Raw genomic sequence first — 19,366 nt, forward strand, 5'->3', positions numbered from 1 at the left:
ACTCGATTGGTCCAACCAAGTATGTGACAAACAATTGGTCCGAAACTTGGGTCAGTTTGCAAAGCTTACCATTTAATATAGGGACATCAAGAATTTGCGTGGCTTATCAATTTAAAAACGTGTGCGAAACCTCTAGTCAATGGAGTTGGAATTATGCAAAAATCATTTACACAAATTAAATGAGGATTTTTACAAAAACGTTGGTCAAAACATCACTGCACAGGAACTTCCCGACCACAGCCCACTAAAACATTTATTACTCTTAATCCGTATACCCTATAAGCATGAAACCAACGCCAAATGAACACTAACTCACGAGGCTATTTCTCATAAAATTTTCATCCGTAGAAAATTAACAGGAAGGAAATGACAGCAAGATCACTTACAGAGTAAAATCAAACAAAACGGATTTCAACACTAAATCATTCATTTTCCATGTTCCAAGCTCTTACAACCATACTATCGATACTAACTCATCCTAACTTAAATCTCACACTTTTGTATTTACGTAAACATCTATCCCATAGAAGTCCCTTCGCCTCCCGACCTACTCCTCACATCTAATCACGATTGCTACGACTAGAAGCAAGCAATTCAATGGTGTCTCTCATTACTATCACGATACTATTCTAGCATGGCTTTGGGATCACATAACCACATTTTACCAGACATAATAGCACTATCAACACGTCATTCACATCCATTCAGATAAATATCATAAATTCGCAATTATTCTCATGCTCACGATTACCACAACCCAACGCTTCATTGATTATCCATCCAGATAAATGTCATAATTTCAAAGACTAGGTTTCAAGGTATACACCAACTCGCTTATATCCAAGGTTTTCCTTCTAACTACCCCATTCACTCGTTTTCTCTTGGGTTGCCTGGTTCAAAACCGAGAGGGCAAAAGAGCACGCATTAAGGGCGCCTTCTTAACCGCACTTTGTGAGCTCCTAGCGAGTTTATTCCTGGGATTCATTTTATTTAGACACATCCTACGTTCTTTAGGTTCATTGGTTTAGGCACGAGGATCGTTCGCTCGATACCACTTTGTAACACCCGGTTTATGAAGGAGCCTTTGGCAAGACATTCCCTAATAAACCGAACTGTTACCATCTCGGTTTCCCGAGGTAGTGAATAACAAATTAAACTCCAAGGCAATTTATTTAACATTTTAACCTAACTATTACAAATTCTCCTTCTAAATTAAATTACAAGAATCGACGTAAATAAAGGTGAAGTCTTCTAGATGATGAACTAGCCACTAAGTCATCCGATCCAAGTGTCTCACGCCCATCCAGCTCCCATCCTATCTCATAAACCTGTCAAGTCTGCTCCCCATAAAACGGTTCATCACAGGTGTTCACGAATACACAGGGTCAACCACGAGGTTGAGTAGGGAAAACAATAAAACAGTAAATATGATATGCATGATACTCCGTCACCTCCATCTCCATCTCAACTCATCACACACAACCCCAAGCACGCCCAGACCATACCGATCCCCGGTAGACTATATATATCGACCGTAGTCGATCCGCCCTTCATAGCGGAGGACACAGGGCAAGTCCTGCAGAACCAGCCTGGGCCTTATCACAACATCACATCATATCTCATCATCGTCACCACCACACCATCCTCCAACTCCAATGCATATGCAATGCTCGATAATCAATGCAACATGATATGTATATCAATAAATGAAATCATGCCAGCTATCAAAATACGAAATAACATAATCAACACGAACAGTTCAGCCAACCACACTCCAGTGTATAAATCACAACATAAATTGCAACCACGCACAAGTCATCGATCACAGCTTGTCACATGTAATACAACAACTCAACACAATTTAACAACACCGGAAATCAAGTGTATTTCCCTACCGTAATCGAAAGCAATCAAATAGCCGGATGCTCGGTGATAATCCACAATAATTCGTCCTCACGAAAGGTAATGAAATGATAACCAATTACTTAACTATTCCCGTTCCCAAAATAGAAGTTACTAAAAATAGAAACTTTCCCGATATAGAAACTTTTCTCTTTTAACAAACCCGACTCAAAATCCATTTCTAATTATATTAAATAATTCGGCAATTACATTAATTAATTATTTAGAAGACTCGGGAATTAACTAATTAATTTAAAATACGACCCGATACGAAATATAACGATTAAATCAATAAAAACCGTTTCGAACCACCAAAACAGCCCGTACCCCTTCGCACTCATCCACGCACCACCACAGGCCACCGTGAGGCCGTGTCAACCACCAGCCCCAACACCCACTTCAACCCAGCCACCAGCAACCACCCCCACTGGGGTCGACCCTCGCCGGCGAGGTGAACCACGGCCGTCATTTGGCCTGGTTCACCGCCAAACCTCACCAAACACCCCTTTTTACGCGACTCACCACCACCGCCACCAAGCTCTATTCCCTGCCAAACCACCACCTGACTACTCACCGCCAACCCACAAACACAGACACCGTGGCACCACCACTTCGACCTCCCCCGAGTCCACGGTGGTGCCACCCCAAACCTAGTCGTCTAACACTCGTCTGAAATCACTGCATAAACCCGTTTCTACCACCCTGCCGCTGCCCCCTTTTTCCGTCATTATCACCACCAACAACCACCCTAAACAGCACCACTTCACTCGCCCCTTACCACCCATTACCCCTACCCTGCTAACAACCACCAGCAACGCCCTGACAAGACACGAACAACCACCAAAGACTCGACAGAAAGATGAAAACAGAGGAAAGGGGGTTGACTCTTACCTTTTTCCGCCACCACAAACACCACCAGGGCCGCCTCACCACGTCGACAACCACCCTAAGCTCTTCCCTGCTGCGCCGTCAATGCCCACGCTCTCTCTCTCTTTCTCGAATAGCGTGAAGGCTGAGATATGGGCCGTTGTAGAGAGGTAGGCGGTTGGAGGAGTAGGGTTTAGGATGTTGGGGTAGAATTAGGTTAAATTTTAGGTTAAAAGGTAAATGGGTCATGGGTAAGCGTGATTGGGTAAGTGGGTAAATGTTATGGGTCCGCGTGGTTGGTAAAAGAATTAGTTACGTGATCTCATTCAGTTAAACCCGTCTTGACAAGCTTACGCATAACTCGATTCTACGATATCAACACGACTAAATAATTAACTCGACTCAACTATTACCCCGACATAATTAGTAAAATAATATATATAATAATAATAATTATATATAATAATATCCGTTTAATTAATTATATTATATAAAATACGGGGTATTACAATGGCAACATCAAATGTTTCAATACTTTGAGGACACCCAGGGGACTTTAAAGGAGATTAGTGGGAGGGTTGAGAGCTCCCATTCTTGGCAACAACTACATGGGCCAAGATTGGAGATTTTGGAACAATTTCGAAATGCTTTTGAAGAGCACAAACAGTTGGGAGATGAGGCCTAATTGGCCCAAATGAAGATGCTTGAAGGAATAGCAAGGAGGCAAGAAGAATCTTCCGCTTGGCAACAACAACAAGCCAAGCTTTGGGAAGACAATCAAGCCATGTGCAGAGCTCAAAACGAGTGGCGAGAGCAAGTGATCCACCAATTTAGGGTGCAAAACGAAAGGCACCACCAATATCTTGAGGACTCATACCACGATGCTTAAGCCCAATAAGAATCCTTTGGCCTCATTCAAGGCCTATTTGTCATGACCCTCCACCAACATGAACCCAATTACCAACACACCATTAGTTAATCTCAAGTGGATGAAGCCTATGTGAGGGCTAAGCAAGAAAGATAAAGAAGAGAAAGAAGAAGAGGTAACCGGGGGACATATGAGCAAGGTGAAGGCTCGGGCCCCTCCCACTACAATCCTTGAAGAATTTGGCACTCCTCCACATTGAGGACAATGTGAGATTTAAGTGTGGGGGAGTGAGTAAGTGTAATATATGTAAATTGCTTCCTTTTGTCAATGCAAGTTCAAAAAAAAAAAAACGAAAATCCCGGCTAGGTGAAAAGCCACAAGGGTGGGCACCTAAGGCAAGATTGGGAAGGTGGCCGAGGACGGAATGAAAACCCGAAAGGGCGTTCCGGGCAAAATGAAAAATTAAGATGCGAGCCACCATGAGAGGAAAGGAAAAGTTAAGGTGAAAACCCGAAAGGGCACCTTAGGCAAATTGAGGGATTTTCAACAAAAAAAATGAAAAAAAAATTGAAAAAGCAACACCAAAAATATGGAGGGACAAGAAGGGAGTGATAAGGAGGGTCTTGAAAGGAGGCTAGTTTTAGGACTTAATTTCTCTTTGTGTCACAAAAATTTTGCTTCAAATTGGTGGATTTTCCGATTGGCTACTTGAGTTGTTGACTCTTAATGGTGTTTGGCCAACCAAGTAGCATGATCTTGCAATTCTTATAGAGTGATAAGGGGGTGTTATAGGTAGTGATGAGTTGTAATTGATAGGAGGATGAGAGGTCACTTTGCTATTGCCTTGGGATAAGGCAAGAGTGACCAATACTACCATTGGAGATATAAGAAGGGGGGAGCATGTGATGAGTCGGGTTGGTGGTGTGTCGTGTCTTTGTTTGAGGGAGATATAAGGAGGGCGCGTGAGAGAAGAGTTTGTGTCAAAATTTGAGTCAAGTTTTTCTTCTTAATTGGTGGTTGTGTAAGAGGGAGATATAAGAAGGAAGAGGTAAGGGAAGAGTGATCATTCACTCCTACACTCTCTTGGAGACTACATTTTGGCTATTTCGAGTTTTGCTCGGGACTAGCAAAAGTCTAAGTGTGAGGGTGTTTGATAGTAATGTTTTGTGTCGGTCTAAGAGGGTGATTTATCACCCTTGTGTCCTTTACTTTGGGTCGTTAAGTATGCTTTTCCTAGTACTTGGTAACCGGGTATGGTGTGGTAACTTGTGTATTTTACCTCGGTTTTACAATGGATTTCGGTGCACGGGACCCGAGGGTCAAAGAGGACCTTTCAAAGGTCAAGAAAAGGCACAAGCGGTTCGCATATACCTAAGGTCCAGCTGGGAGAAGTGAGGATTGAAGATTAGAGGAAATGAGAACAAGTGAAGAGGTCAAGATTCTTGGGAATTAGAAGGCCAAGACTGCGATTCCAGGCGCAGCCTGCGCAAAGGCTCTGCGCAGCTGCGCACGATTGCGCAGGCAAGGTATTTTTTGCGTAGGTTGCGCAGCCTGCGCAGATCTGTTTTACGGGGCCTTCTAATCTTCTTTTGGGCTTCTGAAGTGGAAATCTTTTTAGGTTTTCGTGAAGCCCTATATATACCCAAGAGTTTGAAGACCTGAGAACATCATACAACATCATATCATCTCATCTAATCTCATCATTTAGGGTTTTAAGCTTGTAATAATTTAGAGGATTTTCTCATTCAAGTTGTAATCTTTCTTTGTATTTTGGGTTTATGAAGACTATGGAAGGCTAAATCCTTCCTTGCTTGGTGTAATTCATCCAAAGTCTCCAACTTTGGTATTGTAAGACTCTTTTAATCTCTTCTTATTTATCTATTGATCTTTCCTTATGCTTAATTCTTATGTTGAGTAGATGAATGTTAGAATTGATCATTCTTGCATCTTGTTTACACAACTATTGCAAATTCTAGAGAAATGGTTTAATCTATCTAGGATTATTTGGAGCAAGTTTGTTGTATGTTGATTTGGTTTAAAGGGTCCATGCAATAAGTAGGAAATTTCATGTCTTTTCTCATTTGTATGGTTTAATCTTGTGAGAATTGATCCTAGCTTTTTATCTTGGCACAACTCTTAATGCTCATGTTTGATTTGCACTCATAGTTTAATGAATTGTTGATTAAACTTGAAGGACATACATGGATGGTTTAATTTGTGTATGTTAACATCTTGATTTGAAAGTATTGGGTGGATAATAAGAGGAGAGTTATAAAAGAGTCAAACTTTACTATTGTTGGTTACTAAGGAAGGATTGCACCAAGTCCTCTTTAATATTGAATTCTCTTACTCACCAAGTGTTTGTTATATTGCTTGTTAGACAAAGATGGAAATTTTACTTTGTTTCATGTTACCAATCACCTCAACCCCCCCATATCTATGTTTATCGATTGTTTGTCATTGTTGATAACCATTGTTTGTTTATAAACTTGTCATTAGTATTCAATAGTTTACAATTCAAGTATTTAGCTTAAAGGTCCTTCTCTTGGGATCGACCCTTACTTGCACTATATTGCTTTATCCATTAGAGTAATCTAGCGTATAGTTTGGCTTATAAATTGTTAATTTGGTAGATTAATTCTAGTATTTAGCGACCTAGTATTGTGCCTATCAATGAGTCACATCACCTAATCATTAGTAGAGGCCGCTATCGAGGCGGGCGAGATTAGGTGTTCAATAAAACGACTTCCTAATACGTACCTCACTCCTTACTCCAGATCTCTGTGAACATCTGTGTTCATTGGCATCCACGAGAGTCATTCTAGACATAGAATGCTAAGGGTAACGAGTTCTTTGTGTCTATGTCACTACATTGTGTCTTGACGCATGACGCGAAATTTTCGAACGTTTTCCAATTTTCCACAATAAATTGGTGGTGACTCCACAAATGCAAACGCTTGTTTTCCCAAGCGACCCTGTGGGCCCCCGTGTCCACACGTGGTAACAACATCCACTTTGAGAACAATCGAAGATTCTAACCCGTTAGGGATCAATTGCCCGACAACTTTACCTTGACTGATCTACCCAAGTTCAAGGAAGTGGAGGACCCGCTCAATCACATTAGGACCTTTAAGGACTACATGTCCATCAAGGGGGTCAAACAGGAACTTTTCACCCGGATCTTTCCATCAGCCCTAGAGACAATTCCACGCCAATGGTACTATTCCCTTGACCCCAAGAGCATTACCACTTGGGACGAAATAGCCGTCGAATTTGTCAAACAGTACGCCGACAACGTCAAAATCCAAGCCAACACCCGCACTCTTGAGGTCCTGACTCGGAATGATAAGGAAGGGTTCACATAATTCTTGACCCGTTGGAGGAGGGTAAGCACCCAATTGGTCAGTAAGCTGAGTGAATCGACTCTGGTGGAGAAGTTTGTTAACAATCTTCGTCCACTTCATGCGAATATGCTGAGGTATCAAAACATTAAAACCTTCCAGGATCTGCAAATCCTCGGAACCCACATTGAAGACGACCTTCGCAAGGGCGTTCTTGCTAAAACCACTGGTAGAGGCTATCAGGGGTCTACATCAACTGGGTCTCGTCCCTACGGGCAGACAAACAAAATTTATGAGGTCAACCTCCTCGAACCCACCACAAAGAAAACTGAACGTCCTCAAAGGGTATTCACAAACTTGGGAACAACCTATGCCAGTGCCCTAAAAAGACTCATGAACCAAGGGAAACTACAGCCGATTGGGCCCATCCGGATCCGTACGAGGCCAAGAAAACCTGTTTATGGAATCCCAATGCCTACTGCCAATACCACGAGGGCAAAGGTCATGATATGGAAGCCTGCTTTAAGTTGAAACACGCCATTCAGGATATGATTGAGAAAGGGGAATTACCTTTACCTCCTCCAACAATGCGAAATAACAAGACAAACCGCTTTGGAATCCATGCCATCTCTGATGACGAGCCAACCCTAGATTGCTCACACCTCATCCTACCTATTGAAGACGAGGTGAATGCATTGAAAAAGGACACCCCGGACGGGATGTTCGTATTCAGCGCCGCAACCATGCTCACCATGTTCCAGCAGGTTGAATAAGCCATAACTAGTCTCTCAGAAAGGATCACCCGACTTGAGGACGCCTACCCCCGGCTGATTTTCAACCCACAAACACCAACACCACGCCCAAGGCAGGGTCCTCCAAGCACCCATATCTCCCAATTCCACAAAGGATTGCTCCTGCGACAGTTCTGGCATGCACCCCACAATAATCAACCCCACAATAATCAGCCTCACAATAATCAGCCTCACAATAATCAACCCCACAAAAAGTACCCCCATAAGAACTTCCCTAACAAAAACTATCCGCCGAGGAACACCCCTCTAAGGTACCCACGCGATCCCGAAATCAACGGTATCTGGAGAGACGACGCAGAGGATGTCTACATTGTTTCGGAAAAAGGCAAACGGGCAAAAGAGATCGGTCATCTTACCCGATCCGGACGCCCATACCAGAATCCGACCAATTCAACAACAATTCCAACAACAAATGACCAAGTCGTCCTAGATGTGGATCTTCAACCTAGGTTTCCGGAAAGCTCGATCCATAAACAACTGCAAAAGGTGAAGGCCTAAATTTTAATTTGGCAACTGATTGCTACATCCTTTGAACATCGACAGGCTTTGCTGCAAGCCTTGGGAAAGTTGACAGTTCCCTCTACCTCCTCTCCTGAAGAAGTGGTAGCATACATGACCAAGGATGTCCCTGACCTGAACAACCCAATCATCTTCTCTGATGAAGATATCCCTCTATTCGGAGCGAAACATAACATGGCCCTGAACATCACTGTGCAATGCCTGAAAAAGAACGTACCCATGGTCCTAGTGGATGACGGATCCGCGGTCAATGTCATTCCCCTCAAGACGGCTTATAAACTGGGTATTAAGGAAGCTGACTTGGTCCCAACCAATCAAGGAGTACGTGCCTATGAACTCCTGGATAGACAAGCCAGTTTTCTGGTGGTCGATATCGACGCCTCTTTCAACATGCTTCTGGGACGCCTCTGGATTCACGCCGCCAAGGCTATCACCTTAACCCTTCATCAGAAAATCAGGGTCCCATTCAATGGGAAAATAATCACAATTCCCGTATCCTGGATTAAGGCTATCATGAAGAAGGGAATGGCCTCTAAGGTCATTTCCAAGCTGTGAATGCCCTAACCAATAAATCGGCACCCTTCGATTGTGACCCGTTCTCGAACCTCACGGTCAACCGTATTTTGATGCGCCAGGATTGTTTCTCAGGCCTACCTCTCAACCTTCTGAAGAGCACCTTGCCTCCCACGAAACAGGCCAAGGTCCCAAACATTCCCTTCGGGCTAGGCTATGAGCCGACCGATGAAGACATCCAGGAAATGAATCTCCTAATACAGAAGCGCAAAAAGCATGGAGTCATCCTCCGACCCTACCATTTGACTCTCAATGGATACTTCGTCCCCGAGGGCGAGTCTGAGCTCTAGAACGACTTTCCTGAGCCAATCTACAACCCCGTAGCAAAGGTTAGACACCCGGGCATAGAAGTCTCTCAAGACTGCTACTTCATCCCCGACAACACCAAAGCTACGTCAACCAAATCTCAATCGACCCCTTGCCTGGACGGGCAAGCCGTGAGTCTCCTCTTCGGAGAAGACAACATCAAGCACCTCGACTATGAGAACATCATCAACATCGCTCTCAAAGATAACCAGTTCGATCCTACTACCATAATCTCTGATGCTGACCCAGAGAAAGCTACACAAGGCTGGATTAAAACTGTCAAGTGGACCGATCGTCAAGGCCGCATTTTCAAGATCATAACTGGAGAAGGCCCTATATTCAAAGAGGGAAGTGAAGATGAAAAGGAGTCTGAGTCTGAGTCTGAGTCTGAGTCTGTCTTAGCTCCTAGGACTCTTGATGCCCCAGTCAAAGTCCCTATTCCACTATTTTATCACAAACTTGTGGCTACCATAGAGGATGAGTCAACTAGGGTCATCCTCACTCCCGCGGAAGGTAGAAAACTGGAGCTTACAGTGTCGCTTATGACTGCCCATGAGATGTCTGTCTTATCCGAGCTTTTCGCTCAGGTCGACTTAATGAACGCTAAGTTTGCTTACGACGCGTCTAAATTTAACTGCAATGCCATTCTAAACGAATATGAGGAATTTGACTTGAGTGACTACCCGTCTCACCTAGCCAAAGAACTTGACAAACGAGAGGATAGGACACCCATCATTGAGGAGATCGAACCCATCAACATGATTAGGTCAAAAACACTAGATTACACGAGTTACTTAGTCCGTGTTTAGGTTTACTTTTGTTAATTTTTATCTCCTTATATAAGGAAGTCGTGATTAGGTCATAAACACTTCTGAATCTCTTGGACACTCTTAATTACGTTTTACATACTTTCGAGACTCTTAAACACCGTTTTGCTCTTAATTAGTGCTGCTACTTTAGTTCTTTACGCCGGATTCGCTTGATTGTAATCTTTCTTCCTCTTAATCTTTATCTAATACTTTCTTTGTTCTTAATCTTCGTTCTCTTGTTTATTATCCTTGCTTTTGTTATTGTTTATGTTTCATCTCTATTATAATCTATTCATTTTCTCTCGCCTTAGTATGTTCATTATTATTGTTAAATCTGATAGCATGATTAGCTAAACCCTTATATGTTAGGATTAGGGGAGCCATGGTAGTAAAGTAACGATGTTGTAAATAGGCTAGACGATTTACTTGTGAGAACCTGTCCCCATAGCAATATAATTGTAATATGTTTATTTGAGTGCACGCTTCTAAATAGCTTTAATCTGGTTAAAATTCGCTCCTGGATCAGAAGATTGGAGAGAATAGACCTGCTATGAACAGTACACTACCTAATGAGGGCGGAAGTTAAGTTAGTCGTAGTCTAGGGTGGATAGCGGACTTGAAGGACCTTTCCCTTGCCCTTCTCACAGTAGATTGTCTAGACTATTTATTACCGAGTTAGTAAACTGCCGTGGTGAACCGAAATCCTGACATATATCTCTTTATCTTATCACATTTTAGCTTTTCTTGCTTTTATCGCTCTTGCCTTTATTTCTCTTACCTTATATCCTTAGTAGTTTAGAAAACAAATTCAAAACCCCCAATTGTGACTAGATAGACGGACTTACAGATAGATACTTAGCCTCCCTGTGGAGATCGACCCTACTTATCGCTAGCTTCTGTTAGTTATACTTAGGTATTTATTTTTGGTGCATAATGACTGTATCAACAGTTTGGCGCCCACCGTGGGGCATAGTGATCATTTTCTATAGCCAAAGTTTCGCGAGACCGAACTAGCCGTCACCATGTCCGGAACTAGCCAGAATCCGTCCAGCAGCAAGAGCATTTTAGCCCTGCCCTATGGAGTAAGACCTTCTCCTGCATCTGCAAGATCAGTGAGCGCGCCTCCAGCATCCAGCCAGATGGTCCCCATCAACATGTCACCCAGAACCATGCCTCTGCCTCTTAAACCGCCGCAAGTACCCAAGGCAGCAGGCGCACCCAGTCAACCCAAATCCAGCAGGGAGAGCTGCCCGAGTAGAGGTGAAATTATGTCCGGAGCCCCAACCCAGGAGGGATCAGCTTCAGGAGTTCTCAGAAGTAGAGGACCTCCAGTACTTGACCCGATGCAGGTGATGATTCAGGGGATGTATACTATGTGTCAGGCCGTTCAGGATCTGAGAAAGGACAACCAGAACCTGATCGCTCAGATCGTGACAACAGTCCAGCCTATGCTAACATTGATTCCTGAGGCTCTGAATCCAGCCAACGGTGGAGGATCGAGTCGACCAATCCCATCAGAATTGATCACCAGGCTAGATCTTACAGGAGTAGCACCCAGAGAACCCATCGAGCCCAAGGGATTGGGATACTTGTCATTTGACAATCTACCCAGTCTACAGCAGACACCAGGTAATCCTACGTTTGGCACCTCGCCAGGATCTGACTTTTTATCCTTTGCAGGTACTGCCGTACACCAGACATTAGGATATCAATCAGGAACTATCATCAATGCAGCAATTCCATCAGGTAGCCAGTTCGTCAGTGGAGCAGGGATCGGAGGACTGCAGCAGACACCAGGATGGCAGCCCGGATCTATTGTCAGTGTGACACCAATAACTAGCCATCCAGCATCTGCCAATTTTCTGGAAGACCTTGGTTGAGAGGTACTCATATTGGTCCCTTCCTATCTGTTTCTAACCCACTTACAGGAGAAAGTAGTTCGCTGGAGCAACAGTACCAGGAGCTGAGAGACCTGATGTACAAGATACCAGGTGTAGCACGCCCACTAGAGAAAGTAGCACGAGACAGTTATGCAGACTCTCATATCGTGGATGATATAGCCCTCCTCGAGGTTCCTAAAGGATGCGTGCCTCCAGCCATGACGCTCTATGATGGAACCACGGACCTACTCGATCACATCAACCACTACAAGCAAACGATGATGGTGATAACTGCGATAGGGTCCTTAAAGAAAGTTTGCATGTGTAAAGGATTTGGATCAACCCTATCTGGAGCAGCCTTGCAGTGGTTCATCAGCCTGCCCAATAAAAGCACAACCAGCTTCGCCGACTTGGTCAATCCATTCAACCAGTAGTTCACCAGCAGCAGAAAGCCAGAGAAGCATACCGGTGACCTCTATCGGATAGTGCAAGGGTTTGAGAATCTACTCGTGATTATCTGAACAGGTTTAACAAGGAGAAGGTGGAAATTCTAAGGTTCGATATAGCAACCGCTATACAAGCCTTCCACCAGGGGCTGCACCAGGATTCAGATCTATACAAGGACCTGACCAAACACCCGTGCACTACCTTTGAGGAAGTACAAACAAAGGCAATTGCTGTTATGAGACTGGAGGAGGACTCGGGACCTAGAAGATCCAATTATGATTCAGACTCTGTATCTAGAAAGGCCCCGATAGAGAAAAAGAGCGAAAGACCTAAACCCTACACCAGAAGTGTGAACAAAGTTTCAGGAAGCTCAGGAGGAAAGGACAACGTATACCAGTTTCCAATAGTAAGTGAGTAAGGTTTCACCACCAATCTTGCAGGTTTGTTCAAAGCCCTAAAGGAGCTGGGACGCAGAGTCAGATGGCCAAAACCTCAGATAGAGAGATACCCCATCAGTGGAAAAGATACCGGCAAAAAGTATTAGTTCCATGACATCAACACCCACGACACAGACTGATTGAGCGTGTCGTTGTCCGCTCGCACTCATTTATACCTAACTACTAGCATAGCAAGCAAGTCGGGATCAAACCCAAAGGACGGGGGTATTTGTATTGTTCAATCTAATCGTAATTGCGCTAAGGGTTGTCACAATTGAAATGGGTTGATGATTCTAAACTAAAGAAAGCAATGGAATAAAACAAGCAATAAAGTAAATAAAGATGTAAACAAGTAATAAAGGATAATAGGATATCATGGGATCATAGGAGAATCATGGTAAGATAGCATAGATGAGTTATATAGATGCAAGCAATTTATTATTGTTGGAATTAAGTTAGTTCATGTCATATAATTCATGAGAATATTTGGGTCCCGGAGCCGAGTCATTTGTGACTTTACAACACCTACAAGTCGACTTAATTCTTCCTATTAAACTACATGTATGATGAACCAATTCCTAGGGAAACTTATGTCTCGGAGCCGAGTCGGTTAAGACTTTACAACACCTACCAGTCGACTTCGGTTTTCCCTATTCACCTCTATGCAAGGTCAAACAAGGCTTGAGGTTGTTTATATCTTACAAGCCTTGTTGAATAGATAAGAGATGGGTAAAAAATGCAAGGTTTCATAGTCTAGCATTTCATCAAACATGATATGTGCATAAGTTGAAAACCAATAAGCAAGCATTCATATGAACTCATTAAGCATAAATTTATCCCATGATTAACTCCCCTAATCCCCCACTAATCCTAGTTAAGTAACTACTCACTTATTATCATGGAAGACATGTTATCAATGGTGTCAATCATTACAACAAGTATAAACATGATTAAAGAGTGAGGAAATAAATAATAAAGAGTAAAGAGTAAAGAGATTATACCAAAATTAAGATGAACAATTGGAAAGAAAAGATTAATAGAAGAAAACTTGATTGATTGATGAAGAGTTGTCAATTCTCCAATAATAACCCAATAATCTTCAATTACCCAATAATAAACTTGAACAATAATTAAGGAAAGATTAATGTTTAATTTTGTGGAATGATTGAGATTAATCTATTCTAATCTACTTCCTAATGAAAGCTTTCCCTCCACTAAGAGGGCTTGATTTAATCTAAGAAAACTTGGTAATTAGCTAGGTAATACAATGGAGTATATATAGTGGTACATCATTAGGTTAAGCAAGGGTAGATTAGTAAATAACATTTTTAAGTGTTGAATAGAGCTTTGAAAGTCCCGAGGGACTTGCGTGGATCATGTAGCAACTACCAAGGAAATCCGCGCATCCTAGCCTGAAGCACGTTGGTCCTATAAGACGATCCGCTCGGGCTGGCATCGGGACGCTCGGATCCTGGGTCTGGGACGCGCGGCTTGAGCTCGGGACGCTCGGATCCTGGGACATGGTTCTTCTCTTATTCTTGGCTACCTAACAATCCGCTTGTCCTTGCTTGGTGGCGCCCGTCCTGAGTCTGGGATGCCCGTCCTAAGCTCAGGACGCTCGGATCATAGGTCAGCTTGTCTATTTGAGCTCGGATTGTAAAACGGACGTCATTTCCTCATCCGGACTCCTATTAGAGTGATTAAAAAGCCTAGACCACTTGATTTTTCGACGCTGTTTAATCTATCATAGTTTTAGAGCCAAACAAGCAACTCTTGGTTTGGTTCCAAGCAATTTTCTCTTGTAATGGCTTCCTTCTCGTCATCCTTGCTCAACAACTTGTGGGGATTGATTCTTAGGTTGTCGAGGTTGTCCTTCATTACCCTAAAACTTGATTTATTGAACTACGGCCTTTATTCTTGGTCTCCTCTTCGATGCTTGGTCGTTGGATGTTATCAATTTAGCTCCATTATTTCACTCTGTTTGGGTAAGATTAGCACTCCTCTTCTACAACGGACACCAAACCTTATATAATATGCATAATAGGAAGCTAAAGACAAGAAACAACCCTAATACACACTAAAAAAACATAGGAACTAGGCTAGTTAAGGGACTAAATGTGCGTAAATATAAGTCACAACACAGACGAATGCCACTCTTTGAGGAAGGAAGTCAAATACCACTACGATCGAGGAAATCTGGATCACCTCCTACCCAGAGGCACCATCAGAGTAAACTCCACGGAACAGGTTCTGCCATCTCCTCCTCCTCTGTGTACTAGAATTGTGAATATCATTACAGGTGGCTCAGAGTTATGCAGACTGACGTATTCAGCAGCAAAGAGGCATGCTGCTGAAGTAAAGGGAGACAAACCAGAGTACTCTTGTAGAATCAGTCGGCAGGACCTGCCGTCAGTCACCTTTTACGAAACAGATGCACAGTCAGCTCCAGAGTAGACTTAATCATCACGCTCCCCATAGGGAATTATGAGGTGAAGAAGATTCATGTAGATACCGGAAGCTCCTTCAACCTAATCATGCTAGAGACACTCAAGGGCATGGGATTCAGCGAAAAATACCAAGCAAAGAAGGCTATCCCCTTGGTTGGTTTCAGTGGCGAGACAAAGCATTCTGTATGAGAGATTGTCCTTCCAACCTATGCAGGAGGCGTTAACAAGCAGGTAAGGTATTTGGTTATTGATGGACCCTCTACTTACAATGTGATCCTTGGCAGGCCCTGGATCCACGAGATAAAGGCAATACCTTCAACATACCACCAGTGTCTGAAGTTCCCAACACCTTGGGGTGTGCAAGAGATACGTGAAGACCAGGAGGAGGCCAAGGATAGCTATAAAGTGGCTATGAAGTCAACAACCAACCCACCTGCATATCCATTACAGAGCCAACGCATCCAGGACGAATATATTGAGCCCCACCAGGCAGAACTAGACGAAGTCACCCTGGACGCACTCCACCCAGAATGAACAGTGCTAATTGGATTAGAATGTACATGTAACGTTCGCGAAGAACTCGTTCGGTTGTTCAGAATTAACTTGGCCTGTTTTACTTGGTCACATAATGATATAATAGGGATAGACCCAAGTGTGATAACCCACAAGCTAAGTGTGGATCCAAGCTATAAACCTGTGCAGCAGAAAAGAATGAAGCTTTCTTTTGAATGGAACCAAGTCATAAACCAAGAAGTAGATAACCTGCTTGCTGCAGGAAAAATTCGAGAGGTAAAATATCCAGAATGGTTGTCCAACGTGGTGCTGGTCCCAAATAAAAATGGCAAGTGGAGGGTCTGCGTCGATTTTAAAGATTTAAATAAAGCTTGCCCAAAAGATCCATTCCCACTACCACACATAGATGCCATGGTGGATGCTACTGCAAGATACGAGATGCTAACGTTCCTGGATGCCTGGAGCGGCTACAACCAGATAAAGATGCACCCCAGCGACCAGGAAAAGACGACATTCGGGTCCAAGCGAGGTATCTATTCTAATAACGTCATGCCTTTTGGACTTAAAAATGCAGGATCCACCTATCAGAGGTTGGTGAACATGATGTTTAAAGAGCAAATTGGCCAAACTATGGAAGTATACATAGACGATATGGTCGTAAAATCAAAGCAGGTTTCGCAACACCACCAGTACATGACAGATACTTTCAGCACCTTAAGAAAATACCAGATGAAGCTGAATCCGACAAAGTGTACCTTCGGGGTCTCCAGTTGAAAATTTCTGGGGTACATGGTGATCCATAGTGGGATAGAGGCCAGCACCGAACAGATCAGAGCAATTCTGCAGCTGGAGTCACCGCAGAAACCAAAAGACGTGCAGCGCCTGACTGGAAGAGTGGCAGCCCTAAACAGGTTCATATCCAGATCCTCGGACAGAAGCAGGTTTTTTTACGACATACTCAGAAAAAACCAAAAATTTGAGTGGACAAAGGAGCATGAGAAAGCATTCCAGGAGCTAAAACATTATATCAGCACCCCGCCACTCCTATCAAAGCCAGAGGTAGGAGAACCATTATTCCTGTAACTGTCAGTCACAGAAGCAGCTGTAAGTGCAGTGCTAGTACGAGAGCAAAAGGGGTCACAACATCCAGTATACTACGTCAGTAAGTCTCTGCTTCCTGCAGAGACCAGGTACACATCGCTTGAAAAACTTGTCCTTGCACTCGTTACGGCATCCTATAAATTACGTCCTTATTTTGAGTCTCATACCATTTCCGTGATAACTAATTACCCTCTTAAGACTGTCATGAGAAAACCAGAATTGTCAGGAAGGATGGCTAAATGGTCCGTGCACCTGAGCGGTTACGATTTAAAATTTGAACTTCGTACAGTAATAAAGTCTTAGGCTCTGGCAGATTTTGTATCTGAATTCTGCCCAGCTCTCCAGACCCAGGCAGAACAGGGCATCCTGAATATGGAAGAAGATAAAAGAGAACAGGTGTGGGAGCTGCATGTAGACGGAGCCTCCAACGCAAAAGGAGAAGGAGTAGGAGTAGGATTGGTCCTCAGATCACCTCAGGGAGACCTCATAGCCTAGGCGGTATGATGTGAATTCAAGGCCACAAACAACGAAGCAGAATACGAGGCCTTGATCCTGGGACTAAAGCTGGCTCTGGACCTGAAAATCAGGCACCTCAAGGTTTGCTGTGATTCTAAACTTATAGTTAACCATGTAAATGACTCCTATGAAGCTGGGGACTCCAGGATGATGGCGTATCTAAACGTAGCAAAAGAGTTTACCCTCAGGTTTACTACATTCAACATCAAGCAAATTCCCAAAGATCAAAATGCAGAAGTAGACGCCCTAGCCACCCTGGGGGCAACCTTTAAAGCAGGAGCCATCTCCACAATACCAATTATTCACCTGCTGGAGCCAGCAATATTGAAACCTGAACAGGAAGCAGGAGTAATGTGCACCACCAGCAGTGAAGAAGAAACTCCGAATTGGAGGAAACCATACCAAGACTGGCTGGAGAATGATATCCTAGCAGCAGATAAAAAGGAGGTAAGGAGCTTCAAAATGAAAGCAACCAGATTCATACTAATCGATGGTGTCTTATTCAGGAAGTCACTTGCTGGACCCTACCTCAGATGCCTGAATCGGGAGGAATCTTAGGCTGTTCTGCATGCTCTCGACAGTGGAGAATGTGGAATTCATGCAGGGTGCAAGAGCCTGCCGAATAAATCACTGAGGCAGGGATACTTCTGACCCACAATACGCAAAGATGCTGTAGAATTCGCAAAAAGGTGTGACGCCTGTCAAAGGCACGCACATGTCAGCCACCAGCCAGCAGAACCTCTGCATCCAGTCATTTCGCGCTGGCCCTTCATGAAGTGGGGAATAGATGTCGTAGGTCCATTACCTAGAGCACCAGGAAATAAGACTTATATGCTCGCCATGACAGATTATTTCTCAAAATGGATAGAAGCAGAATCATCCTCCGAGGCCAAAGAGGCCCAGGTGATATCTTTCCTTAAGCGCAATAGTTTTTGTAGATTCGGCATTCCATCTGACATAGTATGTGATAATGGGTTCCAGTTTATTGGGAACAAAACAGAAGCATTTTGTGCCAGGTGGAATGTCTCGCTACAAAAGTCTACCCCCAGGAACCCCAAGCCAATGGGCAGGCAGAATATAGTAACAAAATCATTGTGGAGAACCTGAAAAAGAAGCTGGAGGAAATGAGAGGCAAATGGGCAGAGGAGCTGCCTCTGGTCCTATGGGCTGACAGAACCACACCTAAGGTCGCAACAGGACAAACACCTTTCAGCCTGGTGTTTGGAGCTGAAGCAGTCATTCCATCCGAAGTCAGGATCCCAACCCACAGGTACGAATACATAACAGAAGACCGAAACCAAGTGGAAATGGCAAGAAGTCTAGACACAATAAACGAGCTCAGAACCAGCGCCCAGATTAGGATGGCCTCATACCGGCAAACAGTGCCCAGGAGCTATAACAAGAATGTAAAGGTAAGAACCCTGCAGGTAGGAGACCTGGTCGCGAGAAAAGTCTTCCAGAATACCAAGAACCAGCGAGCAGGAAAATTCGCCTACAATTGGGAAGGACCATACCAAGTGGAAAGTATAGTTGGAAATGGAGCATACCGACTCATGACTATGGAAGGGCAAATGGTCCCCAGATCCTGGAACATCATCCACTTGAAAAAGTATTTCATCTGAGTGACCAACACGGTCAACAACCGGGTACTTAGTCTACCAGATACAACTCCGCCAGGTTCTAGATTTTCCCTTAAATATTCTCTAGCTCTAAAAATTTGACTGATCTAAAATTTCCTGCATGCATTTTCCTACATCTATTTGGCCTTAGACATTCTCTGACTCTGAAAAACTATCCTACATATATTTTAGAACTAATAAATACAGAGGTCCTCTCATTTTTAATACTCTTTCGTCTTAACATTAGAAACTTTATTTATAAACACTCACTGATGTAAATAGAGTGAACATTTTAATTTCTTCAAAAGTTAATTACCATTTATTTAAAATGTTCTTTCAAATAAATGGCCATTCGAATTAAGTGCAAGCTAATCTGATGGAATATGCATATTCTACAGAAGGCGTGTAT

The 19,366-nt window shown here is 43.4% G+C and overlaps 1 protein-coding gene across 1 annotated transcript; it reads left to right on the top strand.

Annotated features, from left to right (window-relative positions):
• Positions 1 to 15,919: 15,919 nt before the first annotated feature.
• On the top strand, positions 15,920 to 18,960 carry LOC141618765 (uncharacterized). Its single transcript, XM_074435847.1, has 5 exons — positions 15,920 to 16,250; positions 16,812 to 16,911; positions 17,410 to 17,785; positions 18,116 to 18,241; positions 18,355 to 18,960. The coding sequence occupies exons 1-5, from the start codon at positions 15,920 to 15,922 to the stop codon at positions 18,958 to 18,960; spliced, it is 1,539 nt and encodes a 512-aa protein (XP_074291948.1).
• The last annotated feature ends 406 nt before the right edge of the window (positions 18,961 to 19,366 follow it).

The sequence above is a fragment of the Silene latifolia genome, chromosome X (assembly GCF_048544455.1).
Source record: "Silene latifolia isolate original U9 population chromosome X, ASM4854445v1, whole genome shotgun sequence".
NCBI lineage: Eukaryota > Viridiplantae > Streptophyta > Magnoliopsida > Caryophyllales > Caryophyllaceae > Silene > Silene latifolia.

What these genes read in the sequence shown, in the direction of transcription:
- LOC141618765 (XM_074435847.1), top strand. Translation starts at nt 15,920, where the DNA reads ATGAAGCTTTCTTTTGAATGGAACCAAGTCATAAACCAAGAAGTAGAT. An exon ending in CTGCTTCCTGCAGAGACCAG is followed by an intron (nt 16,912 to 17,409) that starts GTACACATCGCT and finishes CCTGAAAATCAG; the next exon opens with GCACCTCAAGGTTTGCTGTG. An exon ending in TAGCAGCAGATAAAAAGGAG is followed by an intron (nt 17,786 to 18,115) that starts GTAAGGAGCTTC and finishes CCCTTCATGAAG; the next exon opens with TGGGGAATAGATGTCGTAGG.